Source organism: Mesitornis unicolor, unplaced genomic scaffold (genome assembly GCF_000695765.1).
Source record: "Mesitornis unicolor isolate BGI_N332 unplaced genomic scaffold, ASM69576v1 scaffold4424, whole genome shotgun sequence".
In the NCBI taxonomy this organism is placed as follows: domain Eukaryota; kingdom Metazoa; phylum Chordata; class Aves; order Mesitornithiformes; family Mesitornithidae; genus Mesitornis; species Mesitornis unicolor.
The window spans coordinates 91,236-118,669 of NW_010181982.1; the positions used below are offsets into that span (position 1 = coordinate 91,236).

At 41.7% G+C, this 27,434-nt stretch overlaps 1 protein-coding gene across 1 annotated transcript in view; it reads right to left on the minus strand.

Annotated features, from left to right (window-relative positions):
- CTNNA1 (catenin (cadherin-associated protein), alpha 1, 102kDa) overlaps nt 1-26,239 on the minus strand; it is a 47,316-nt gene extending 21,077 nt beyond the window's left edge. The window contains exons 1-4 of the mRNA XM_010183604.1: nt 26,165-26,239; nt 25,174-25,326; nt 11,444-11,536; nt 220-376 (exon numbers count right to left, since the gene is read on the minus strand). Of these exons, the coding sequence (XP_010181906.1) occupies nt 220-376; nt 11,444-11,536; nt 25,174-25,326; nt 26,165-26,197 (436 nt within the window). The 5' untranslated portion in view covers nt 26,198-26,239. The remainder of the gene's footprint in view (nt 1-219; nt 377-11,443; nt 11,537-25,173; nt 25,327-26,164) is intronic.
- Between the last annotated feature and the right edge of the window lie 1,195 nt (nt 26,240-27,434).

Genomic DNA, 27,434 nt, shown 5'->3' on the forward strand with positions numbered 1-27,434 from the left:
CATTTTCACGCTATAAAAATACCTCTTCTCCTGGTGCCAAAACCACCTGCTTTGTTTTCACACCTCGCACGGCAGAAGATGATGCTTGGCAAGTGACACATACCGTCGCCATCGCTTCCAACAAGCCCAGAAGACACCAGAACATGTGTAGAAACCACCCGTTTCCACGAATGAGCTCAGTTACGAAAGTGATTGCTTCTGAGATCGAACCCTGGTTACCTGATACAGCCAGGAAGTCATCGATGGAAGTGATGTCATCGACAGCATCTGTCAGCACGCGGACTTGCTTCTCCCACTGCTCTTTGAAGAGATCCATGTTTTCCTGTGCCAGCTTGCTTTGGGGCTTAGCAGCCAGAGCCAGTGCAGCGTTAATGACCTGTAAAACACTTCTGGGTTTTTAACATACCCTTAACGAAACAATTAAGTTTCCATATATTTACACAATGAACTCAACAGCAAACAAAGCAAGTTTAATAAATTTTCAGGAACCTGATGTTTAAACACAAAAGTGTTTATTCTGTTCCTTTCACATCCAACTCATACCTGCTTCCACATTTATTATGGTTAGGTATGCCAAGCAAAAACACTTGGCAAGTATTCACACGGGCTAGCTTCACCTTCCTTTAACAGCTCACGTTAAAAAGGTGTTGCTTCCTGAGTGCAAGTTGTGTTGTTAAATATTTTAGACAGGATGACATTTGGGGTACTGGACATTGCATTTTCTAAGCTACTTGCCAGAACCTGAGAAAAAAAGGTCAAAAAAGGATTAATCTTACACATTCTGAAGTAGAAACAATATATAAATCTGAAGAAAAATTTTGTATTTGTTTTCTTTTTCTTAAAGCTTTACTCTGTACCCTGCCAGTAATTCTTTCAGTACCTTAAGATCTCTGTTATGGCTGTGGAAGATCTAGATCAGCCAGGGAACAGGAGGAGAGGGTACTATTTGATAGTACTAATTTTCTTCTAACTCCAAGACTGTCATTTACCCCAGATCCTTGTTTTTCTAAGCAGTGCAAATGCTACACACACTGCTAAGTAACAAAGTTTATGCTGTGTCAACTAACTGGTCAGTTAGACCAAGAAAAGCCTCTCTGGATGGGGGAAGGAAGCCATCTGAAAAGCCTGCTCCTGCTCTTGCCGCACCATGCTCCAGCAGAATGACCTGGAAACATGCCAGGCATGAGAGACGATCCTAACCTTGTTTTCAAGCACCCAAGAGCTAGAAGTAATTAACTTATAAGTTCAATGTGTAATTTTTCTTCTCTACTTTAGGACCGTATTAATTTCACGAAGTTGCCGAACAAAACACACAAGCACCAGATGTTCCTGGTTTTCCAAAATGTACTTTCTCTACCTGCTTCATTTAAAATTGTCACAAAGCATTTTAAAAAATATATAACTCACTAAACATGGAAATGATGGTGATGTCAAACATATCAGGAAGGCACTGAATGAATCAGGCAGGAGAAGGAGGCTGATTCACCCGAGGGATGCTAGAAATTAGCAGTGACTGAGGAAAATCCACAGAAAAGCTGCACTGCTCCCCACGCTACCTTCCTGCCTCTGGAGATGAAGGCTGCCAGTTCAGGTCACAAATCAAAAGGAGCTCGATGGGTTTGCTAACACAGATGTGAGAAACAATTTGGAATTAGCTGCAATCTTTTCAAGAGACCTGGGTGGGGGGGGTGGGGGTGAAACACCTTTGAACCCTGCAATAACAACAGTGCCCCTGTCCCTCATGAAGAACACGGGGTCCTCTCCTGCTCAAAAGCCCTGCTTCCTAACTCCAGCCAACACCATTTCTTGCCCTAGTCTGACTGATGTAATGAACTGTCCATCTATCAACTAAAATCTAGATATCCAAAGCTTTATGAAGATAAATTCCAATAACAAGTGTCCTAGATACAAACTGGGCAAACCAGACAACGCTCCACAAATCCGCTCTGGGCTTTTATCCCGCAAGTGACCGTAACTACTGACACGAAGAAGGTGGTGATGCCAAGGGTTCAGGACAGTTTCTCTATTCTAGCTACCTTGGCTAGTATCAGATATGAAAACATCCTTTAAGCACTGAGACAGGTCAGCATTAATGCCGAAGGAACATATGGCCTGTGTATTTGTCTGATTTATGTCTGGACAGCAGCAGCTGTCTGAACAATTAATCTTTGTCAACAACACACGTCCAACCCCAGATGCCCACGTTAAGCAACTCTTCACTCGTAATGGAAGAGCTGTCATAGATAGAGGGCTCCGCAAGCACTCAAGAAATTCCAACAGGGCATCATCACCAAATCCAAATGCGGGAGGCACAAGCTGCACCATCATCCTCCCAACAGGCAGCTCGTCCAACTGAAAAAAAGGACATTTTTTTGTACATTATAAGCAAGCATATTTTTAAAAATGGCCATGTAAGCGCATAAGATCTCCCTTACAAGCAGACACATCTTGCACTCAGAATGCAGCCAGCAGTGCTAGAGATGAGGACAACCCGGTGGGGAAACTGAAGGCTATCAAGTGTCAGTGTGGAACTACAGACAAAACTACAGTTTAGGAAACCCACACAGGGTGTGCACTCAGGAAGAAATTCAAGAGAGCAGATGCAGCTCAACAGTCGTGTTTTGTAGCACATACTCTATCTCCATGTGTAAAGTGGCTCCAACATCCCATTTCAGCAGGGGAGGTCAGATCCTTCACTCTGCCGAACACGTACAGCTTTGCATCTATGTAGGCAAGTTATCCTGGACACGTCTCACGTCTGCCCGGGGTAATGTCCCAGGGATTCCTGACAAAACCCTGCAAATTACCTATTTGAGTCAATACGCTCTTAGAAGATGCTTGGTATCCAGTACTGATTTCTTTTCCATCAGATGCTTAGACAGATTTGGAAAAGGACAGGAATGCTGGATCTTAAATAGTCTGTGTATGTAACAGGACCATGATTCCCCTATTATCTAAAAATGAACACTTGGGTGGGGAGGGGAAAGGGACTGATTAAAGGACACCACTGTTTCTCCAAAAAACATGAAGCATTGGGTAATTAATTTAAAATATGAGTACCTCTTACAGGAAGGAGATATCTTTTATAAATAGTTCAAAAAAATGGGAAGAACACAGCCAGACTACCTGAAATATAGTTGCTTCCATGTAAAACATTTGGCAATTTCAAGGAAATATTCTGTATTTCAGAGCTTTTCCAAATGCTGCCAGAGCACTGTGATCACAGTGACTCACTGAAGTCATACAAAGAAAAGAATCAAACAGGGACATTTTGAGACTATCCAGAAGGAAATGAAGCATGGCAAGAAAACACACTATTTTTATCGGTGCTTTGTTTCATGTAGCAATTGCGATGTTCAAGTCAGACAGCCCAACGCTCGATAACGTGGTTACAGGGAGTTACTTGGAGTCGCTCTCCTCCGCCTCACAGCTTCCCACGGCAGCAGCCAGGACTTGGCAAGGCATGCCCCAAGAGCGGGGAGCTGGGGATTCAAAATACTTGCAATTGATGTCTCAGTCTGTACCCCAACTCCTCTTCTCATGTCTTGCATGGGAAGAACCGGTTTGTTTTTGATTTGTTGGGGTTTTTAAAATTATTTTCCACTATTGAAACTAAAGATGTCAGACTGAATTTGCAGATTTATACCTTTGCAGGGCAGGACTTTCCAAGTTTCCCTGAAGAGTGACTTCTCCCTGAGTTACAAGACTGCAGCCACTTTGCCCAGAAGCTCTCTTAAAAACCACAGCTATTCCAGGACAGAAAACACCTTAACCTTAGATATACTTGTGGGTAAATTAAAGCGACTGGGTCACCCAGAATGAATTATTTTAGGCTTAATTTAGGATGGCTTCCAGCCTCACCTTTATAGCACCTGATTTGAAAGACCGATAGAGGCTAGCAGAGAGCTCTTACACGTGTGGTGCTCCTAAAAAGAACAGGTTTGAACACTTGACTGGCACAACCAAAGGAAGAAACATCACTTGGGAGAAGACAACTATAACCTACTTATTTCCTAAAAAGAACAGGTTTGAACACTTGGCTGGCACAACCAAAGGAAGAAACAGCACTTGGGAGAAGACAACTATAACCTACTTATTTTGCATTGCAATCCCCGTCTGTGGTGTTCACAGTCTTAGGGCACGCAATGTCTGGAAGCCACATAACTATTTCAATGGCTACAAGCACTTCTTACTTTTTGCCTCAGTCTCTTTGATAGGGACTTTGCTCTTTACAGGAGACTGTTCTTTCTGCAGCTGGTTTAAACCTGCCCTTGTTCCCGTAGCATTGGTTTTGGGATGCTGCTGTGCCACAACAAGGAGTTTCTCAGTTTCAAAAGCTTTAAACAAACACCCAGTCCTCTCCACTCTCTTCACTACATACTTTTTGTCTACAACCAAAATATCAGCTGTTTGACACTCCCTCACTTGGGTTTTCTTTGTTTTTAAATAAACTTAATTTACCAGCTTTCTTGTGGCATTAGGGTAATAAGCTGGAAAGTAACACCATGACCTTCAAATCCGGGATACTCTGCATTTGTAAAAAGACAAACCACTGGGATGTGAAAACCAGTTTTATTCTGGAGTGGGCGAAAGAGAACTCACCAAGCAGACAGCAGGATCAAGGTTGCTTTGGGAAGAAGATCCGAGAGGCAGAAGTAGCGATCTGAGCTTTGCCTTTTGGAGCAACCTCAGTGAACTAAGTCTGAGCAGAAGAAGTGTCTTACTCAACCTGCCAAAACTGGTAATTGCACCATGCAGTGTCCCTCATTTGCTCCACGTTTTTGCTGCCTCACAGAGTGCTCCTGCGATGCAGAGGGGTAGTCGTAAGGCAGACACGAAAGCACGATTCTCAGATTGCAGCTTTTCAAATGGTCACCAAATAAATCCATGACCTTGACACTAAATCTGCCACTCCAGCTGAGCCCAGCCAGGACTCTCCTCTCTCCCAGGTGGATTTTAATGCCCACATTTTTTTTGTATTAAAACAAGCATAGCTTGCTTACTGGCAGTTTGTAAAAAGCTGCTCATAATTTAATTTTACATATGCCAGATGCCAAAGTTACCTCCAGCATTCACCCTACTCATGTCTCCTTCCCTGTTCCTAATTGCATTTTGCTCTGAGTGGAAAAAAAGGTTCATAAGCAGAACATTTAAGTCACTTCCAGTTACATCCAACCTCAGGTTTGCATCCACATGTCTACACGTGCTAACCCTCTACATACTTCAATACAGCAAAAAGCACTCTGCAGACTCTGACGAGCCAAAATGCCTGGAAGCAAAACATACAGAAGATTGTTTTGTACTTTCTCTAGCTATAATGGCAGTGACCGGCAAGTGTACAGAGGCTGATGCACCAAAAGGAGGAGGAAAAGTTTCCTTTGATTTCCAATACTTTGCTGCAATGTATAAAAGGTACTTTAAGTACTTTCCTTTCCTGCAAGTCACACAGAGAGCGACTGCAGACATCTCTGCCGAGATATTTACTCCTCTTGTTACAATGCTGTTAATGGCCCAGAGATACACACTTTTACTGGAATAACATGACCTTTTCTAGTTCAGCACATGCTACTGTCAAAGTATTTACTATTCACATATTGTGTGTGGATAATTATCCTATCAACTCTCCTGTATCTGGAAAAAGCATCTTCTTTCGTAGCTGAAGACCAACATTCTAGTACCAGTCAATCTAGAAGCTGCGAGAATTTGGGTGCCATTTGTTGTGGTGTCCATTTGTGCTGCTTCATCTTCAGGGTCCTTGTGTCTTTTCTGGAAGGTGTTTTGCTACTGTACTCCACAGATCATACTGTGCCTGTGATTAAAACACAGGATCCTTACACACTCGTATACCTATTTCTACAGAATTTAATCCCTTTCTTCTATCTTTGATTCCTTTTATGTATCAGTAACTGCTTGAGTTTCTAATATTGCTCTTTTGATGGCCACTCCTGTCCTGTGCTGGCTCTTCTTCACAGCAAGCCTGCATAATACAAGACTACAACCCAAGTGTTAAGTTTTATTTCTCTAAGTATTTCTACTCAATGCCAATAAAATGCTTCAAGCACCTGCAATTAAACAGTCTGGAGACAGATCTGCTAGTTAGTACCTTCGAAAAATCTGACAGTCTTTCAAAGAGAAGAAAAAAGGGGACAATTGTTCGCTATTAAGTCTTTACTGCAAGGAAAATGAAGTTCTCTCCTTCTCCAACAGCCACCAGGGAACTGTCAGCAGTCAGGGACTCAAGGAGGAGAGGAGAAAACCTGCAGGTCACGTTTGGGTTTGGCTGATTTGAGGGGCTGGATTGGAGGGGATTTTTTGTTTCTTTAAGATGACGCAACTTCTAAACAAAAGTTTTCATGCTACTTGGAACCTCTACATGGGATTCCTTATGTTGTGGTATTTTGTTTATCTGTGTTAGTAGGTGTGATGAGCATATGTAACCATCTGCCTCATCAGAAATCTATAAGCAGCAAATTGCTTTTCAAGCATTTCAAAATTGGAATGTAAGGATGTGGAACAGCAATTATTAAAACAAGATGTTAATATCAGAAGAGCCAATTTATTTGCATAAAAAATGTAATTCAATCAAGAATTATCTGGAGTCTATTTAATGGGCACCACTCACTTGACTGTGCAGGGGACGGGGAGCTATGCCAAACGCGCTCTCTGTGCTAAGGTGGGTATGGAGGGCGCGTGGAAAGGACAGGCAGAGACACTGCTGGTGCCCTCCCAGGGTTTCTGAGGAGAACGAGCCATTTGGACAGCACACAAGGGCAACCAGCACCAGCTCAGAGCGAGCCCTGTCTTGTGTGTCCACACCAGGGAGGTGCAAGTCCACACTGCTCCTGCAATCTGCTTCCCAGAGCAGAATCAGTCTCCAGGGCAATGGGCTCCAGCTTTTGCTGGCAGAAGCAAACACTCAACCTGATGGAAATTCTAATCCATAATTATTTTCTAAAACTAGCCTGACTGCAATTTGGTTCGAAGTCTAGAGATGAACTTCACAGAGGCTTTAAAGAAAAGAAAGTCAACATATAGCTGGTAAAAGCAGCTGCAAGTGACAGCAGACTGTCACATCAAAAGGCTGGAGCAATACTCTTTCCTTTCAAGAGCTGTACTGGGGCATTTTCACTGTTGCTTTCTAAACACCTACAGCTTGTATGATCAGAAACACTCCTATGGTTAAGCTCTCTTCTCAGACATCTTTAATTCAAAATGCTGTTACAAAACAGCTTTTGCAGGCTCCCAAAGCAAGTACTTCTTGGAAACAGAACTCAGAAGCCAGAGTAACAAGCAAGGATCCAGGTTTTTGAGTCAAGATAAACAAAATCTTTCACTAATTTACCGTTGGCAAGCTGCGTCTGGCAGAAGGCAAAGAAAATTTCCCCCAGCACTCTGCTAGGGAAATGGAGGTACAGGCAATGATTTCAAGCATTTCACAGCAGTACTTTTTCATTTCCATTATGAAAGACATCTTAAACATTTTTTTCATTTAAACATTTAACTCTAGTGATTGTGGACATCTGTTCCTTCATTTTAGCCCATCATAGGTGGGCCTGTTTCCCCCACCACCTAGCAAGCTATGAGGCTGCAGGACTGCAGGTGACTCGGGCGAGATGCTGGACAAAGCCGTTTCACTTTGATAGACAGATTTTCAGAAATACAGACCCTCAAAAAAAAAAAATTTAAAAAAATCAGGCAGGCTTTTAAGTCAAGGCTTCATGAAGAAAACACCAGCGACACCCTAATGTCACCTTATTTCTCCCCTATAAACCCAGCCTAGCACAAGCCACCCTGCTGGCTACTACCGAGCACGCACAGCTCTTCCTAACAGTTCCTTCTACACCATCAAAGGGAAGCTCTAAATACCACATTAAGTCTTCAACTTCATATTAATTTCTACATTAATTGGCTGGGGACTCTCAAACAGGAAGGATAAAGTTACTTGTGAGGAAGAGCTGATTTCCAGTAACATAGCCACACTAAACAAATTTAACTGCTTGCTTTCGTAGAGACTTCTCGGCTGAAAAATTTTCTCCTTTTTCCTCAAATGATCAAACTTCAGACCTGGGAACATCTGAATCCGTAGGTGACGTCGGCAATGAATGACTTCTTGTCCATACCGACAAAACTTTCAAGTTTGAAGTATTGCATGTTCCTTACTCCTGCTGCTGGCTCAAAAAGGCGAGTTATGGCAAGGGACCGAATAACTGCTCTATTTGAGATACAGCTTTTATAATTAACTCCACAGATTGATTTCTGCAGAAATCATTCTTTAACCAGGAGTTCCCTACTCCCAGAATGGCTACTACTCAGCTAAGCTATTTAAGAGGTTACCTGGGGACTTACTCAAATGTATTAAATTTCAGTTTCATCTTTTCAAGCACAGCAATACCTTGAATTAAATTTCATACATCACATTTATGTGTGATATTGATACATTCACCTGAGCTTCAGAGTCTATTGTCATTACTGATTGACTTGACTCATTCTGAATCCAGCATCTTCCTGAAAATACCATCTAAGCAAAAAAAAACCCAAAATCAGTTGATAATGTTGGGTTAAACCTGTATTTTATGCCTAATTCACACATTTGTTCAGCATAGCCACCTAAAAGGATTCAAGAAGCATCTGCAAATCTCATCAGGAATAAACTGAAAAATAAACAGGTAACTGTCTAGAAAAGGAAACAAAACCCCACTATGCTGTTCTTTATATCTAGCAGCATTTAGAGATTACACAGACTAATCAAAGTTTGGGGACTGTTTAGTAACACAGTTGAGGAGGACAACATTGTGCTGCATTGCTTAGATTGGTTTAAGGCAAACTTCTGTACTGTTAGGAGAAAATGAAGATACCATTTGTAAAACGGTTTAGACAAATGCCCCGGTTACCTCTCAGGATTCACAACATGTTGAAATACTCTTAGAGCATTAAAGAATCAACCAGAGAACATGTAATGTAATATAAAAGCACTCTTTCAAGTGCTATGAACATCTATAGTGTCATTTACTAATCTCTTGGTGATGACCCTGAAATTAAAGCAAGACTGTGCAGTGGAGCATCTGAACTGCAGCCTTGGAAGTTCAGATGTGAGCTTTGTAAAGCCAAAATCCATCAGTTACAGCCCTTTTCCATTTATAGATAATCAAAGCTTCCAATGCGTGTTAAATGTATTATCCATAATCCCTGAAGTTAAAGGTTAACAACTGCACTTCAGTAGATGTGACTACAGGTTAGTGACTATCGACTGTATTTTGTTCATTATTTCATGTTGACTATCATGGTGTTTAAAAGTGGCAGCTGCTGGAAAAGCAAAGATAGAGGAGTTTGAAATACACACAATTTCAGCAATGGAGAGGGTAAAAACACCCCCACTGACTTGGACAAATACCAGAAACATTTAGATTCCAAGAAAACCTAATTTTAAGATTATTATTTTCAAAAGCATCATCATTTGTGTAGAACGACATGCATCAGACACTCATTCTTGGAGAAAACTGAAGTTACATCCAGCCTAGTTGGTTACTTTAGGAAAGAGCAAGCCCTTATACCAGATAAGACGTAATTTTAAAAGCTTTTTCTTCCACATGTTTTATTCCAACTGCAAAAATTGACCTTTGGTTTCCACAAGCCACACACACCACTTGCCCCAGATGGGGGAGGCGAAGAAGTGCAGAGCCAAGGCAGCTGATGCATCGGCCCTGGGGTCTGACCCAGCAGTGGGAACCACAGAAGCCCACTCCAGGATGACATTAGGCCTCCTAGATTGTTTTATTTTCAGGTGCCTATCTGCACCCAATTAATAGCACTGTTACTTAAAAGTAATAAAGAAGGTAAAATAGTCCTGCTCTTCACACTACTGTCATCTATTTCCTCAAAATTCCCCTCCTGCTGAGGTGGGCACAGATGTACGTATCTCTCTTCCTTTCAACTGGTTTTAAAGGATCAAGATGCACACACATATATATAGGTATGGGAAAACGTGAATAGATTCCAAATAATCCTGAGACAATACACCTTATTTTCATAAAAAGCCATCTGACCAATTTCTCGAGCACGTGCTTTCCATTAGCTCCTCACTACCAACAACAGCTATTTTGTATGTTTTAGATCTGGATTTTCTCTTGCTTTAAAAAAATGTAAATTACAAGACTTGACAGTGCACTGCAGTCTTCAGGGGTTCATCCAAGTACCTGGTTGTTGACATTTAAAACATCAAGGCTGTCAAAATGGAAGAAGATAGTCTAGTGCTTAAGTAAACTTAGTTTCCTCGTTTCCATTCAAAAGTTACTAATTAAAAGGTAGTCTCAGTCAGGTTCAAACTCCTCACGCAAAGCCAGCTTCCTCTGATCCTACTGTATTGAGAATATATTTTTTGGCACATTTATATTCTACTCAGGTAAAATGCAATATAAGATACCTATAATTCATCTTACAGCATGCACAGGAGCAGTGGTAGCACCTTCAGAAGACATCTTTTTGCAATAAGGGGGTGTTGGTTGACAGCTGACTGAACATGAGCCAGCAGTGTGCCCAGGTGGCCAAGAAGGCCAACAGCATCCCGGCCTGCCTCAGGAACAGTGTGACCAGCAGGAGTAGGGAAGTGATCCTTCCCCTGTACTTGGTGCTAGTGAGGCTCCACCTCAAATACAGGGCCCCTCACTACAGGAAGGACATTGAGAGGCTGAAGCATGTCCAGAGAAAGGTAACAAAGCTGGTGAAGGGTCCAGAGCACCAGTCTTATGAGGAGCAGCAGAGGGAACTGGGGTTGTTGAGCCTGCAGAAGAAGAGGCTGAGGGGAAACTATATCACCCTCTACAACTACCTGAAAGGAGGGTGTAGTGAGGTGGGGGTCGGTCTTTTCTCACAAGTGACAGGATGAGAGGAAATGACATCAAGTTGCACCAAGGAAGGTTTAGATTGGATATTAGGAATGTTTTCTTCTCCAGAAGGGTTACTAAGCATTGGAACAGGTTTGCCCAAGCAAGTGGTGGACTCACCATCCCTGGAGAGATTTAAAAGACAGGTAGATGTGGTGCTTCAGGGATATGGCTTAGTGGTTCATTTGGCAGCGTTATGTTAACAGTTGGCCTCAATGGTCTTAAAGGTCTTTTCCAACCTAAATGACTCTATGAATGTGCACAGTAAACCACTGAAGCTTCACTGGCTTACTGTCTTGTAGGTTACTGTAATACCCTGGCCAAATGAAATTAGAGCTATTATGTTAAAAAAGACCCATTTGTAACACTAATTACTTTGTAGTGTATTTAAATTTTCTCAATCTTGATGCCTATGCTGCATTTCATTTTCTACACTTATTAAGGAAAGGGTCAAGTTCTGCAGCAAGTCCATAGACTGACACTATGAGGCCAGAACATGTACTAAGTAGGACCAGTTGCCCAACTTTTTAGGGTATGTCTTATGTTCTTACACTTTTCATTACCTGTGGACACAGGGCTTCAAGCTGGCTGGCTGACATGCGAACCAGTTTTACACCTTCTTCATTGTTCGAGATGGAACAGGCCAAGTTGGCAACCTGAGGCAGAGATGGGAGAAAACAAAACACAACTGTTAGAATTGGATTTTATTTCTCTCTTAGGAAACTTTTTACGTGCCCCCAGCAGTGACTAGGATCCCATCATGAAATACAAAGCATCCACATTCATTCCGTTCTAACAAATTCTGAATCCACTAATGACATCTGTTCCTTCTCCAGCCACAAAATCCCAACACATCAGATCATAAGATCATAGTCAAACACGACAGACAACTGTTACCACTGATTCACTTAAGTTTTTTCCAGGAAAACATACAAGAGCATCACTGGCAGCACTCGAAGTTACAGTTAAAAAGCCCGCTCAAGTGAGACAGCAGCAAGCACACAACTTAAAAAAACCCCACAAACAGCCCAGCTCCCATGCATCTGAGGATTAAGTATCACGATGTCCATAAGTGCAGGGATGCTCCCTTTTTTTTTTGAAAAATTTCTACATCCTACTGTGTGTCAGTGCAAGTTTGGAGACTCATCAAGCAATTCAACTCCATGGGCAGTGCAGTGGCGTTGCAAAGCTCAAGCTGTTATGCCGGAGTTGCAAAGTCAGAGGAACAGGTATTTGGATGTGTTGGTTTAAACTACCTGATGTGCTTCTCATCCAGTCCAAGACTGCAGTATCAGGCAGGTGTTCCTCCAGCCCTCCATTTGTGTCACAATTCACTGAATATAAACATTTGCTGGTACAGGTGATCTTGAAGATCATTCCACAGTTCTCCAAAATTTGAATAGCGTGCTAAAAACTTTATTCCAAAAACCTTGACCTGCCGCACAGCAGCATCTTTAACTAGGTCATCTTGAAACAGAGGACCTTTTATAAACACCTGCCTTTTAAAAGCACACAGGAAGGGGACAGCACAGAATTTTTTGGTAATTGAATATATTCCTCGTATCGGAGCTACTCTCAGGGGAAGGAAGTCTGAAGTAAGTTACATTTCTTAGTTGACAGGTGAATGACAAGCATGTTATTCTGAGCCATTTGAACACGGAAAGCTGTAAAAATAGCACAAAGTGAACCAAGATGAACACCAAGTACTGTCCTTTTAGAGACACAGCAACCTGCAAAAACCCCCAGTAAATGTGCTGTAAAAGCATCATCACAAGCCAGCAGATGCTCGGTAACACCAGTGAATCCGATTTCTCCATATACATTTCTCTACAAGCTGAGAAAACTCCACTGTCCCTTGAATTAAACTATGCTGTTCATTTGTATACTAGTCACTTTACAGCATCTGCAGCTATACTGTGTGCTTTTCCCCCTCCCCAAGCCATTCCCTTATAACAGATGTTGCCTTGCAGAAGACACCACTGTCCCACAAACCATCACCCGTGTGCCGACACACATGAACAGTGGTTTTCATCAGTCCATCACTCTGGAGACCAACAAGGGACTTCCCATTGCAAAGCGCACAGCCTCTTCCCCTCTCCAGCCCCAAACTGAGTTAGAAAGACTGCAATACCATATGCTGTCAAGAACAGAGGGATGTTTCCAACACTGAACGAAAAAGTAAACAGATGCAACAGCACATATTTTGACAAAAACAAACTGAAGTTGAGAGAAAGGCTGTGCCGCATCAACAAGACATAGCAACCTCTGCCAGCTTTCAGCAATATTAGTGCCCTACTCCTCAGCTTTCTTTTCCAGTAGTCTTTGCAGACAAGACCTCCACATTAAGAGGTGGAGGTACAGTAAGTCTTCAGTTCATTGCAAAGTCGTGCAGCTTGCACTCAGTTTAGCCAAGGCTCTTTTCTCCCTCCTTTCTGTTGCCACATTTGCTACAGTCTCCAGCTCAGCTCGGCACTACCACCAAACAGCTGTGCTCTCGATAATGCCTTATCAGAAAGGGATTTCATTTTGAACTTTGTTTTCTTTCCTGCAGATTTGCCATGCCTTAAATCCCTAGTTCACAGCGAGCTGTAGTATATTATGCTTTTGTTTAGAGGTCCAAAAAATAAGACAATAAGATGCCACGATTTAAAAGTCAAATAAAGCTTTTGCTGTTGTTTTAAGCACAGGTCATATTTTTGAGAAACACCAGTTTGCCAATATTTTTTATGGTCCATATTTTCACATCGTTTCTGCCTCCGCAGCAGCAGTTACAATCTCTAGGAGCGAGAAGAACACAAAGCTCTATTGAGTAGGGGCTGAATAAAAGCGACATTGAAGCACTACAAAATCAGCCTCTCCAATATCTGGAGATGTTGTGCTGTCTCTCAAGCCAAGAGTGATGAATCAAGCGCAGAGAAACCCTGCTCTGTCTGAATACAGAGAGGCAAAGAAGTTTATAATTGAGTGTCCCCACCATGGTACGATGAAATTTTGCTTTTTTTGCAGAGTCATTTTTGAGCAGTCATTTTTCTCCTGAATACCTCACTGATGGCAATTCTTCTTTAGAAACTGCCTGACCGGGACTGCCAACCTCTATGAAAGAAGCGTGTGTGCTTTCCTGACTGAGGGTCTTTGGCAGTTTAAGACAATCCAACTGTTGGCTGCCACATCCCATCCTACTGCTGCGTCTCCAAAGCTCAACACTTCATTTCAGCACGCTTGTCCAAAAGAAAGCCATTCGCTTTGGCAGATTAGATTCCCTGCCAGATTAGCACACAAAATCCCCAGTAAACTATTTGCTGAACATCAGAGCGAAGCAGGGATGTGGCAGCAGCAGAGAAGACTTCAGAGTGCTGTGGGCATGGCCCTAAATTCAGAGCCATCACTGCACCCATGCGCAGACTCTTTCTAACTATTGGAAAACACTCACAAACCTCTTTGAATTCAGAATTTAAGAAGTGCTGTGCCAACTAATTAATCAAGTAGTAAATGACATTACAATGAGGTATTTTAAATTGTCCTTAGCTATCAGGTGCTCTGTAGCATGAACTCTAAAGTTGCATGTACCAGCAGAGGTGGATGGCTGTATGCTTAAAAAAATTAACTTTTAAAAGTATCTGAAAGCATCCATCAACAATAACTCCTGTGTGGTATTTGACAAGTAACTTCAAACTCCTGGCTGTAGAGAGCATGGGGTACTGCTGGTGGTACACAGGTTCGACAGTACACACAACACACAGGATTTTGAAGCAGAGAAAGATCAACTACAGCCAAATTTGTTTTAGGGCATGCTTGGAAATCTTATACATCCCTAAAACGTTCAGATAAAACGGAGCACCTCAAGGAAACGAAAGCTCCCCTTAAATCAAATGTAAATGAAATGGTTTCTCTGTGTCTCCAACAACGTAGCTGACTGACACAGTAAGTGGTCAGACTTGATTTAGAAAGAACACTTGTGCTTGAGAGCAAAATAGCAATTGAATTCCTGCTGCATTTGTTCATTCTTACCATTCAATATCATCAAGCTCCTTTACATAAGCATTACTGGCACAGGAATCAAAGGAGACAAAAAAAATTGCAAATAATGTAATCAGCCATAACGAGCAATCTCTTGAAAGAAGTTACAAATACACTGGGAACGAAGGCAGAGCAGAGAAGCTGGAGTGACGCGGTTCAGAGATACCTCTCGCAGCACCGCCAGACCTATTTTAAAGCTTTTTTTGGATGCAGTATCAAGGCGTTTATAGTTCACAGCATATACAGCCATGTCCCCGAGTCGTCGCTGCGTATCCCAAAAGGCAGGATGGACCCAAAGCAGCTGCTGCTGTTTAGATGAATGAGCTTAAATTTACCCCAGTGACAAATGCTCCGAGCGTTCGCGAGAAGTGCACAGACGCAGCCATTTCTACAAACCGAGCTGATGGACCGGTGCCAAGGAGAACTCAAAGCTGGACGAACTGAGCCGGAAAGTGGGTTTCAAGCACAGATCAGTTTATGGAACTCAAATCAGATTTGTATTAACGACGACACCAGAGTACTGCTAGATGAGAAGACGCCTTTGGAACAGGTTTGACTTACCTGGGTCCTTCTAGAGGAAGGCACCACCTCAGTGCAAAGGGGCAGTCGGGACTACGTTATTAACAGGAATAGCTAATTCCAATATCAAAAAAATTATTGTGCCATCTGTCACAGAGCGAGTCCATCTCAAATTCTAGTTACTTTGTATAGAATTTACTAATTTTAAATCAGGAAAAATCTTGATCTTTCTAAAGCCGTTTTTCCTCCACTAGTGCAAATTTGTCAGCCTCTGTATGTGTTGTCAGCCGTTGTAGGCAACTGCCTTCTCTGACAACAGGCACTTCTAACCTTTGCCACCTGAAACACACTTTGGATATTTATATTTTTGTAACTTGAAATTTGTTCAGATAATGACTAAGAGCCATGTCTTCCAGCAATTCAGAGACTACAGCAGCCTGAACTACACAAACTTGGGGTCATCACTAAGCTTCTTAAATTAGATTGCTGAAAAGAAATGAGAAATATTGCTACAGCTTTGTACTTGTTAAACTTTCTCTTTGCACTGTCATTCTAGCTTAGGTAGAGGAGCTAATTTACACGGAACTATTTATTAAAGGATTGACAAACTGCTTTTTCAGTAAGAGACACAAAAATGCAAGAGGAAAAAGGAACTGTAATCTCTAACATTACCTCTTCCTTTTCAAGGATTTCAAAGGCTGACACAAAGTTGGTATTGAAGCCTTTGTTTTGTGTGCCTGGATTGACTTCAGAGAAGTAACACCAGGTTTTTCCTCCTTGTTTACAGGCCATGTGTTTAGGACAGCTTCTTCAGAAAGTCAACTACACAAAGCTCTCCTAAATGGGTGCTGGACACAACCATCCAGCAGCGGTGTAAGCCAAAGAAGGCTGTGTCATGTGTTTCTGTTGCATAATTTAAAACTGTCAGACTTGCCTCTGCCACACAGCGTTGTTATCAGTAAGGATTATACATCGCTACACGAGACACAAACATAAACTAATTGAATTCTAAGAGCCTGACCACTCTCATTTGAAACTGCAGTTGTAACAGCAGCATTGCAAAAGTAAAGTTTTCAGATGGTCTTACAATTGAAAACCTTAACTTTTCAATTTAACAGTAACCAGTGTCCTCACATAACTGATGCTCACAAACCCTTACACCAGAATAACAGAACCATACTCATTTATACACAGGTACTTTGGGAATTTCAACAACATGGAAATAAAACTTTTCAAAGGTGTTGGTAGCATTTTAATTTCTGATTAAACTTCAAAACTTCAGCTTCTTGTTCTATTTTTTACTTTTCATTTTACAATATCTCTGGTAATGCAAATTCCTACTTTCAAGCAGCTTAAAATCACTCATTAACAAAAAAAGAATGGACAGGCAGCCATTCAACATTTTCCTCTTGAGGACCTGCTACAGAAAAAGGTATCTGATATTCTCATAGAACTCAAATACAGCACATCTGATTTCTTCCTCCCCTGTAAGAAGAAAACAAACAGTCCAGATTCACGTCATGATGGTCAAAGCCCATGAAATTCATTTATCTGCAGAAACAACTGTTCTGGCAAAACTAAGTGGCAAAGGAGGACTCTCAGAAGAGATGTGTCAATTAAGTAATTTTCACCCCTCAAGAAAAACCTTTTGTTATTCAATAAGTCCACACATTTATTAATTCACTCATACACTACAATATTCAAGATGAAAATGAGCATTTTAACGTCCATTCTAATAGATACTGCAGGAGGGAGAAGCCTGGATGATAGCTATAATCCTATAAACTCACTTGTTTTGCAGAGGCACAGCTAATTACAAATTATGCAAAACAGTCTCACTTCTTTAATGCGTGGAGGGATGGCAGGAGGAATTTGGTTCAAGTCCACAGGGACTCTGCAGCAAGTTACCAGGAGTCACTCTGATTTTATATGACTTAAGGTAGTTGCAAGCAGCTGCAGCTCCACAGAAAATACCTTGCAAGATCTTCTTGTGGGCAACAGAATCCCAATGTATCAACTTAAAACAGCAAGTCTTTAAATTAAAGAAGTCACACACACACAAAAAAAACCTCCAGACGTTAAAGCACTGAGGGGAACGACGGACTACAACTGAGATAAGTGCTGTTTCCACAGCTCTGCAACCTCACACAGAAGATGAGAGCAATTTTAATTTTGAGTCTGGTTATAAACACATGGAGGGGGATTTTGGCTAGAGGGAACAAACCTGGCAAGCAAAATGTTTCATGTTTGATTCAAACGTTTTAGACAATGAGAAATGGGGGTTTCAGGGTACAACAGGTTGGTGACTGATTGAAAGAAGGAGACCAGAAACAATCCACCGTGCTCTTTCTGCTCCCTATAATACTGAGGCAACTCCTTAATATTTTCATGGGTAACCACCTTTGTTTTTGTATAAAAACTCGAAACTTTCACCTTTCAAACTGGGCCTGTGTGTCTAGAAATTCAGTTAAAGAACACAGCCTTGCATTTGGCTCTCAACCTAAACGAGCCGTCTCCAGCTACCTGGTGCCATTCCTGGTATAGTCATCCCACGAAAGCTCTGTTCCACGCTGGTGAGCTCCTTCCATACCTGGAGCAAACTCTTTCTCCAGGAAAGTACAACCTCCCGTGCTGTCAAGGTTTCCTAAAGAAGGGGAATTTTTCACACAGTCGGGCAAAACCAGAGTTTGTGCATCAGGGCAAAGCAAACTGGGCTCCCTTCACAGAGCAGCAAGGGCTGAAGGGACAGAGCACTTCTCTCTCATGCCAACAAGAAGGGATTTTAATCAAAGAGGGGGAAGAGGTGTTTGAAGGGAATGAATACATCTACAGCATCAAACATGGCCGCGGCAGTAAAGCACTCGCAGCACACGAATACCTTCATTCCCAGACTGCTAGATTATCCTTTCCCTGCTTTAAGAGAGCAGAGCTGGTAAAGGAATAGCAGTGTGCTATGTGGGCACCGTGCCCCTCCTAGATGCAGCTGTAGCAGCAGATGTAACTATTGGCACAGGAACTATTCCTTCCTCAGACAAACAAGCTAAAGTGATAAAATGTTGTTATAAGCACAAAACACATTAGTTACACAAGTCGATCTGAGCTACCATGACAGAAATTGCACCGCTGGTATGTGACATAGATCTGATCTTAAGCTAAAACTTTCCAAGAGAATCCTCATCTTAGATGCTTCTTAGCAACACCAATGTTTTTCTTTAAAATAAGTGTGTTTCTAGGAGCGATATTTGGATAGCACCTGAATAATTGCCCTTGCCCAAAAAAGCCTCTGTTTATCAAAGTGGAAATCATAGTTCTTTCCTATCTCATTTTGCTTATCTCTCAGAGCATGCTGCCTTACGATCTTACTAAAGGCTTCCAACTTGGTGCCTATTATTAGCTATATAAACCGCTTTTTGGCGATTCAGAAAACTGTTCATGGCTAGTTTAATGGTAATTATAAGTACATCGTGTTCTTGAAGAAGGCAACAAAATAGAGGAAGGAGCTCAACACAGACTTCAGGCAACTCCTTGATGACACTACATGACTAATATTCCAATATCACTAATGACTGAGATGATGAAAATCCAGACATGCATTGAGGCCTTTAGTTATACAGCAAGAATTGAAACATCTATGCTGCATCTATAAAAGCTGCACCCAAAAAGCTACTTAACTGATCTTCAATCGCTTCACCTCTCCCAGCAGTTCCACTGTCAGATTACAGATTCCCTTGCTTCTCCCACGTGTACTTTCAATGAAATCTGGATAGAAAGATTATCCTGAAGTCTCTTACTCCTCTTCCTACATGATTTTTCATCTGTACTTGCATTCTATGAAGCCTTTCATACATAATTTGGTGTAGCATTAGAAGATTAGCCACAAAACAAAAATCCTACAGGAACAAGAGTTATCCTATTAAAAGGTCACTTGCCTTTATTTATGTATGATCAATTAAATTTGATTATGCAGTTTTGCTGGAAAATGGAAGAACTTTTTCTAATGAGGCTTTCCTACTTTACTGATTATGAATGTAAGGAAAGCATGTTCTACAAGTAGCACTTAATTTATTTATGAATTAGTTGACTAAGAAAATGAACTTAGAAGGAAAGTGCATCAGTTCTTGAAGAGTGTCAGACTTTAGAGGGCACATTAGAGTTATACTGGACATTTAGTGAAGACTTTTGTTTCAAACTGCTGCCAAGGTTATCTACAGACAAATTAAGGGAAACATGCTTGTTCTTTGGAAGAGACATTGTTCTCCATCTTAAAATGGAAAATTACTCTCGTGTTAAAAAAAAAATAAATCACAGAATCGCTTGGTTGGAAAAGCCCTCTGAGATCATCACGTCCAACCGCTCCTGTCTACCCCCTAAACCATATCCCTAAGTACCTCGTCTACCCGCTCTTTAAATACATCCAGGGATGGTGACTCCACCACCTCCCTGGGCAGTCTGTTCCAGCTTCTGACGACCCTCTCAGTAAAGAACTTCCTCCTTAGCTCTAACCTGAACCTCCCTTGGCACAGCTTGGTGCCGTTTCCCCTTGTTCTATCAAACAAGGGGATAGTGTTGGACTATCTCCGCCTCTCTTCTGCAGACCATAGCACAAGGACATTTCTCTTGTAGCACACAATTAGCTTCAAAATAAAACCAAGTAAGGGACAAACTTGAGTTTACAGATACTTTTCCCCATGTAAATTATCTTACTGAACAAGAAAAATAGGTACTCAGACACCATGCTAATGACTGATAATGACCCTAGCCTGGAAAAGGCTGGGTTTTGAGAGATTAATGTACCGAGAGGTTTACAAAAGCTTTTCAAGTCAGTGTTTGATCTGAGCATCAAGCACTATGCTTGTCTGATATTTTTACCCAAAATACATCATCTCTCTCTGAAAGATACACACCTTTGGTGGCAAACATGAAGAAAGAATATTTAAAGAATGAGCAAAGCCCGTCCACTCCCACACCTACAAAGATGATAGTTTTATAAACTTTGTTTCAACTCTGAAAAACAGGTGACTAATGGACACACAAGGGATGATCTTGTGAGAGCAGATTTATTTCTAGACCTGCTGGCTAATTCCACTTCATGCTTTGTTTTTAATAAATGTAAAAGGTGCACTAAATACTTACCTTTATCAGAACAGTAACAAGCTACGCCCAGCTAAGTAACATCTCATGAACAGAGGACAGGCAAGTTTTTCTAAACCTCTGCTGTGTCTGAAATCCAAAAGCTAGCTGTTACTGTAAACCCAGGCTGTGTTTTACTCACTTCAGATTTTACTTTTTTAAAAAAATCTTTTCACATGTAAGAAAACCGCAGCTGTTAGGCTCTCTGAAGAACATACAGGCTACAAGCATGGGCAAATCGAGATAAACGGCAATAAAAGTGCTGCAAGCGTGCGAGGTCTGGACTTTTGGACAGTGGTATTTTTAGACTGAGGTCTGGGGAATTACTCCAGGACACTGGGCTAGACAGTGAGGGCAACGGAAGGGGGAAATGTCAGTGCGAGAGGCTACGGATAGCTTAAGGAGGCGCAAGTGCCCAAATGTGATTCTTTCCAAGCAAATAAATTTGCAGTCTGCATCTGTTCATGGGTTTTCACTAAAGATGAGAAAATCATCTCTCCATATGCAAGATACAACCCAGTGCATTAAAAAAAGGCACAGAGCAGTCTTTTCAGAGAAATTAAAGCAATTAGAAAAAATAGTTGATGCTTAAGAAATAACACTGAAAGCGTTCACCTCCTAGGTCTTAATGAAGTTTCTCCAACAAAAAGACTTAAAAATAAAATTTAAGTTGAGAGAAAACATTTGATACAGGGGTACTGACTTCCAGAATAAGGTAAGGTTATCCTCTGCTTTTAAGAAATCACAAACTCTCCCTTGCCAGAGTCTTCTTCAGAAAGCCAACAGCTACTGGAAGCTTTTAACCTGGACTCTGTCCTCACCTACCTTTTAACAACCTAATTTCTTAAAGGTCTGAAAAACTTTTCCATTAAAACAACACAGTATAAAACAGTGACAAATAGTCAACCTATTTTTTTTTTCTAAAGTGTTCAATAGTGTAGCAAAAGTTTCTTAGCACTCATGGCTTTTCCACTTTTCAGAACGTAGCCAGAAGTGGCACTGCAGGGACTACCAGGAGCGCTACAAAGTCCACTTGTGCGTGAGCACACTTCAAAGACCGGGACAAACAAAAAGTCAGCGTGGTGCTAAGTGACATCATGAAAACTGAGCACCAGGTTGCAGGACAGTCCAGCTTCTCCCAAGGAGGAGCACTAAATCTAAGGATGCCAATGCCGAGCTGTCTTTTCTCAAGAGCAAAGGTACAGGTTGGAGAGCCACGGCTCCTTTACACAGCATCGTAAAAACCACTGGAACGCAAGTAAGTACTGTACACTCTGTATGCGAGGAGGACTTGCCCAGTTCACAAGCGAATTTAAGTTTTTCTTACACTGGTTCCCAAAATGCTGTCTCTTCAGTTACTCCTGTGTGCCGTATTTCAACTGGCTTCTCAATCCCTGAATTAAACTCCTTCAAAATTCAGGCAGCGTGCTAGCTAGTTAATGGGCTGTTAGCACAGAGCGATTTTGAAAGCTATCTTTGAAATGTATTATTCAACTGAGACCAGTCTCATTTTACTATTTTACTGTTTCTCAGTTTTCAAAAGGCAGCATAAGGGTGTGTTAGCATTTTACTACGTCAGAAACAAATTAGATGGATGCCCCTTGGGAAATGGCTTTGGTGTGGTTTCTCTAGAAGATACAGACTCAGCAAGCAAATCAGACTTCTGTGGTTATTGCAGCTTTTGGTCAAATTTGGCTGCCTGGACTTTTGGAACCAGAAAGCAGACACGGTGCTCTGCTGTCAAGAAGGGAACATTTCAAAATAAAACTACTCAAATCACGTGCTTGCACCCCCTTATAGCTACTTGGAGGGCCCATAAACACCTCTGCACTGCAAGAGCAAGATCTCCCCATGCTCACCCAGCACTGTAACTCCTCCCGTGTAGCCAACACCTGCAAGAGTTCAGTGTCAAAAAAGGGGGAAGAAGAAAGAAAAAAACAGTCTCTCACAGTCCCCTGTAGCGACCAGTTCAACAGGAGAGCAGCACTGACTGCTCCAGGTCACAGGACAAAGGGGTACTAAATCCAAGGTGTAAAACTTCTCACAAATTCGGATGGGGATCTGTCGAGTTACCTAGTACAGAGAAGTCTCTTCTGTGCGTTTCTTCTCATCCTTAGCATTAAAGGCAAAGACACGTTCTCCTCCACATCTAAACAACAGAAGCCTGTCAATCACGGCGTGATACACAACACAGCTCCACTCTGTGCTGCAGCTGTTTTGTCACATTTGATGTCTTGAGTCACTCAGCAGCAATTCTGAGGGTAGTTAGGATAAACTCCCTGGCACACTTATCTTCCACTGAAAACAGGTGGAAGCAATCACTTCTCATCTCACCAAGTGGAACATCTTCTGTTCTGCTCTTACACGATCTTTCACTGTCTCCTCAGATACCTGCAGTCGAGTTTTCTGCCCAAGAGCAGAATCATACGGGAACTTGCAAACATCCTTCTCCATTCTGGCAGAGACACACCGAGATGCTCTTAGTGCAACCCACCCCAACCTGTCTTCCTTCACAGTAAATGTGACATCGCATATGACTCCGCAGTGGCTCTCTATCCCCTCAAGACAAGGGCTCTGCAGGACTACTATTCCTTTTCTGTCGAAGCTAAGCGTATATATTAATCCATCTACATTCATGGAAGAGGTTTATAAGCCACCTAGATCATGCTATTCTATAGCCACAGTTACATTTTAGACAGCAAAAGCAATAAGCAAGCCTCCAAAAAGTTGTTGCAGCAGCAAATAACTTTAGCAGAACCTTTTGATGCCAGTCAGAAATATTGTTGAATGCATACTTTAAGGGGAATAGTCTTTCTTGAAAGACAAGACTGTGTGACTGAACAGAGGTTCTGTAAAACTCATTTGCAGCTTGGCATTTTGCACACAAGGTAAGGTCAGTAAAAACCGCTCAGGACAGCCACCCATTGATTTTCAGACAGCACACGTTTTCTGAAGGAGCAGGGAGTAAGGGCTCACCTAGCAAGGGTGGGAGGGAAGCTCGTGGACAGAGCAGTGCAATTACTCCTTCGTAGTTATGCCAACAAACCCCGCGTGTGGACACCACACATCCACCAAAGAGGCGGCAGAACTATGGCAGAATAGGCACTGCTACTGTTATGCCAGTCAACTTCTCCTGTAAACAAACCCCAAAAATAATTTTCTACATAAATTAGGCTTGCAACACAAAGGAGGAGGCTTTAGACAAATCTGCTTCAAAGTGTTCCCGCTACCGCACATGGAATGGCCGTATCGTGCTGCCAAGGCAGGGCTCAGCAGCACTGCCTTCTGCCTGCTGTTCTGTGGAACAACATTACTTAAAGTTTAGAGTAAAAGAACTTTGAAACTATATGAGACGGCATTTACAGTGAAACGCGGCAGGCCAAAAGTGAAGAATGGATACCTTCAAAGAATTAAGGATTTGCACTGCTCAGACAGCAACTCTGAGGAGCTGGGCTAGCCTGATGCACCCCAGTTCCTCACTGCACTGAAGCACCCATAAGGTTTTAAAAAAAAGTGAGAAAAATATATTGAACAAGACTCAGAAACTACTTTTACCGATGTTCAGTAAGTCTTATTCTCGAGCAATTTAAATCTGACAAGTCGTGTGAAAGTATTCCCGATGAACCTATGGGACACGTGGACTCAATTATCAAACGCAGTGATACTAAGAGAGCAAAAACACATTAACCAGTATCTGACTGTTCCCAGGTAGCTGCTCAGGGAGCTCCACGAGCCAGCTGATGCCTCAAACCACACCAAAGTGCACAGGAGGAGTTTTTGAAGTTTATTCCTAGCAGCATTTCTTCAGTGGTACCTATTGATGTGTGCTCCTTGGCATTTAGCACCAACAGGCACAAAACTCTCCCACAAAGACAATGGTAAGAGGACACAGTCACCAAGATGTATCCATGAATACAGGGTATGAACTCACACTGCTCCTTGTAAAGGCACTACTTGTTGGAAAACTATTACCTTTAACGGTAGACTAATGACCTTTAACGCATTTTAGTTAAGACAGGTCTGTCCTGTTTTAAGCTGCTCTCCCCACAGCTTAGCTTTAGTCTTGAATAGCATCAGTTGGAGAGCCTTTGGGTCTTACGAGAAAAAGGTGGCAGGGATCAGTTGTTGTTATTGTGAGTTTTTTGCTGGTCCCTGGTTTGTTCTTTACACACATGCAAGCAGGTTTTCATTCTAAAGGTCTTCATATAAAAGGCCTGTTGATATTCACTGGTATTTTACTGAGAAGAAAAAACCTCCAGGCTTCAAGCAATGGGTCAAATTGTACAGCAGGACAGTCATGCTAGAGTCTCCCTTAACCCATATCACCATCTCCAATTAACAAATCAAGTAAAGGGAACAGTGTCACGTATTCGCATGGTATAACAGCTAAAACTACATGGGCTACGTCACGGTAGCTGCTGCTGCTTTTTGATAAGCTTACCTTTGTAGTTATTCAAATTTTATTTATTTGAATACAATATCGTATTAAAATTCACTAAAATAAAATTTTAAAAGCAAATGTATTACAGAATTTACTATCTGTTTCAACAGAATTGAAAAATGTGTTTTGCCTAATCTTGCCTTAATTTAACTAGGGATAACTTCATTTTACTTTGCACCATCATACCTCAATCAGTTTGTTGGCGTGTTCACGGAAAACCTGGGCATATTCTTTAACTTCCTTCTCGTTCCCATTCTTGGCAGCTTCAATCAATACTAAAAGCGGAACATTTGTTTCCAGAAAAGAGTCTGATACATGGTCCATAACAGCTTTGCGGAGCTAAAACACACATAAAAGAAGAGTTATTTTTCACTAGTGTTCCACGGCTCTTTTCCTTTTACGGTATTAATACGTAAAGCTTAAAGTGTTTTGTCATTGATTCTTTCTCCTGTGTGTAACCAAGGCTTTCCCTGCGCTGTCTTGTCTACATATACACTTTTTTCCTTCAATTTAAATTAAATCTCCGTAAAAAACTGGATTAGTTATGTAAGTGCAAGTCACCAGTTTGGCCACAAATATTGATTCAGCAGCTCATATTGGTTTAGTCTGAGTAAATTTGCTGCTTTCCCTCAGCTGATTAAACAAAATGGTGATTTAACTATTTTATTTTTCTAGTAGAATAGAACTATTTTTTCAACAAACTCGATCCATATTCGTATCTACTTGAAAAGGGGAACATATTGCTTTAAAAATGAAACGGACAAAAGGTTGCTGTTACATAAATACAGTCCTCAAAGAAAACAGGCTCTCCGAGACGAACACCATCAGAATTACAAAACATATCTGCTTATGTTCACAATGTACCACATGTGAGGGGTTTGTTTCGGGTTTTGTTTGCTCGGTTTGTTTTGGTTTTGGTTGTTTTTAAACGTCTCCTGCCACAGGGATGATTAAGAATCCAACATCTTTATTACACAATTAACAGGGGGTTACATTTCTACCCCATGCTTCCCTGTGAACCAGGCACTGGATGTTTTTAAACCTAGCTTTTAATTCACTAAATACAAGCAAGCAAGCCCACTGTCCACTAGAAACCAAACAACATATTTCCAAGAGGGCAAACATGCAGAAATGCACTCGTTTGTATCAACAAGTATTAACTTTATATATAAATTACCTGTCTACGCAAGTCTCTGGTCTTTTTGGTCATTTTATCAATTGCAGAGTTCAGTGCATCGCTTCTTTCTTTGCGTCCGGCCTGAAAAACAAGAGACAGAGAGGTAAACGGGTATTCAGGGGCTCAAAGTAAAGCAGTAGTATTCATTGACTTATTCAACCGTCCGCAGCCTTTGCCGTGGCGACTGCCCACACAAACACCTGGCGCCCTGCAGGTACAAGCATCCTGTGAGCAGTCCCCAGGGCTGTTGTTAAGGGAGGGCGAGTGGAGCAGCTTCTCTCTTTTTAAGCAGACATTGGGAGAAAAATATCCTAATTTGTATCAAATTGGGAGTGTCGGATAGAACAGTGGTGGTCTGGTTATGCTGGGAGTTTTTCTTTATAATAGATCTTATATTGGAGTTTTGAAACACACTCCATGAAATCACAATCCAATTTCTGAAGTTCTAAGTCACGATCAATACAATTATCCTGTTGAGAAGAAAAACCATTTAGCAGCACTGAAGTGAGGGTATGCCAGTTATCCATTCTCCAGGTGACAGGCTGGTTTGAAATACCTGGATGGGCAGCCTTTAATCTAAAACACAGAGCCCGCTCTACAGCAGAAATAAAAACTAAACAAAATTGGGGGCGGGGGGGGATCAGGATGTTGTACAGTCACTACAGTTTAATGAATTATTGAAGATTTGTCACCTCTGTGATCAAGCAATTTGATTCTCATCACAAAAGGTAACTGAAACGTGACCAAAATTAAAACCAGCTCATTCTGACTACGTCACGGCCTTCAGCAGACCCAGTGTTAGCCCATTCTTCACTCCACATTCAAAAATCAAAGCCAACATCTCCAAATAAAGTAAAGATTAATGCTACTTATTTATTGAAGTCAGTCTGCTGTTCCCATGCTGAGCAGACACGAGAAGAAAACGCAGTTAGGTCAGAAAGCCCCCATTCAACAGACATCAAATGCAATGGCTCCGTCTCAAGCCACAGCTCTGGGTGCACTGGTGGCAGTGGGCTCTGCCTGCACCCCGAGGCGGGTGGCGGGCTCCTCACAGCGGGTGATTCACCCAAAAATCAGAAACCTGCACAAACTAGAAGTCTGCTCTAAGACATAAACCTACAATTGCAGCTGCTTGTGCTTTCTGGTGCTTTTGACACCATTTCACCTATTGCAACGTGACCATTTTACCAAACCCATGGCACCCTCCCCATACACGTGGGTGGTTTTTTCCAGGAACATCTTTGGAGCTAAGATACATACTCATCTATTA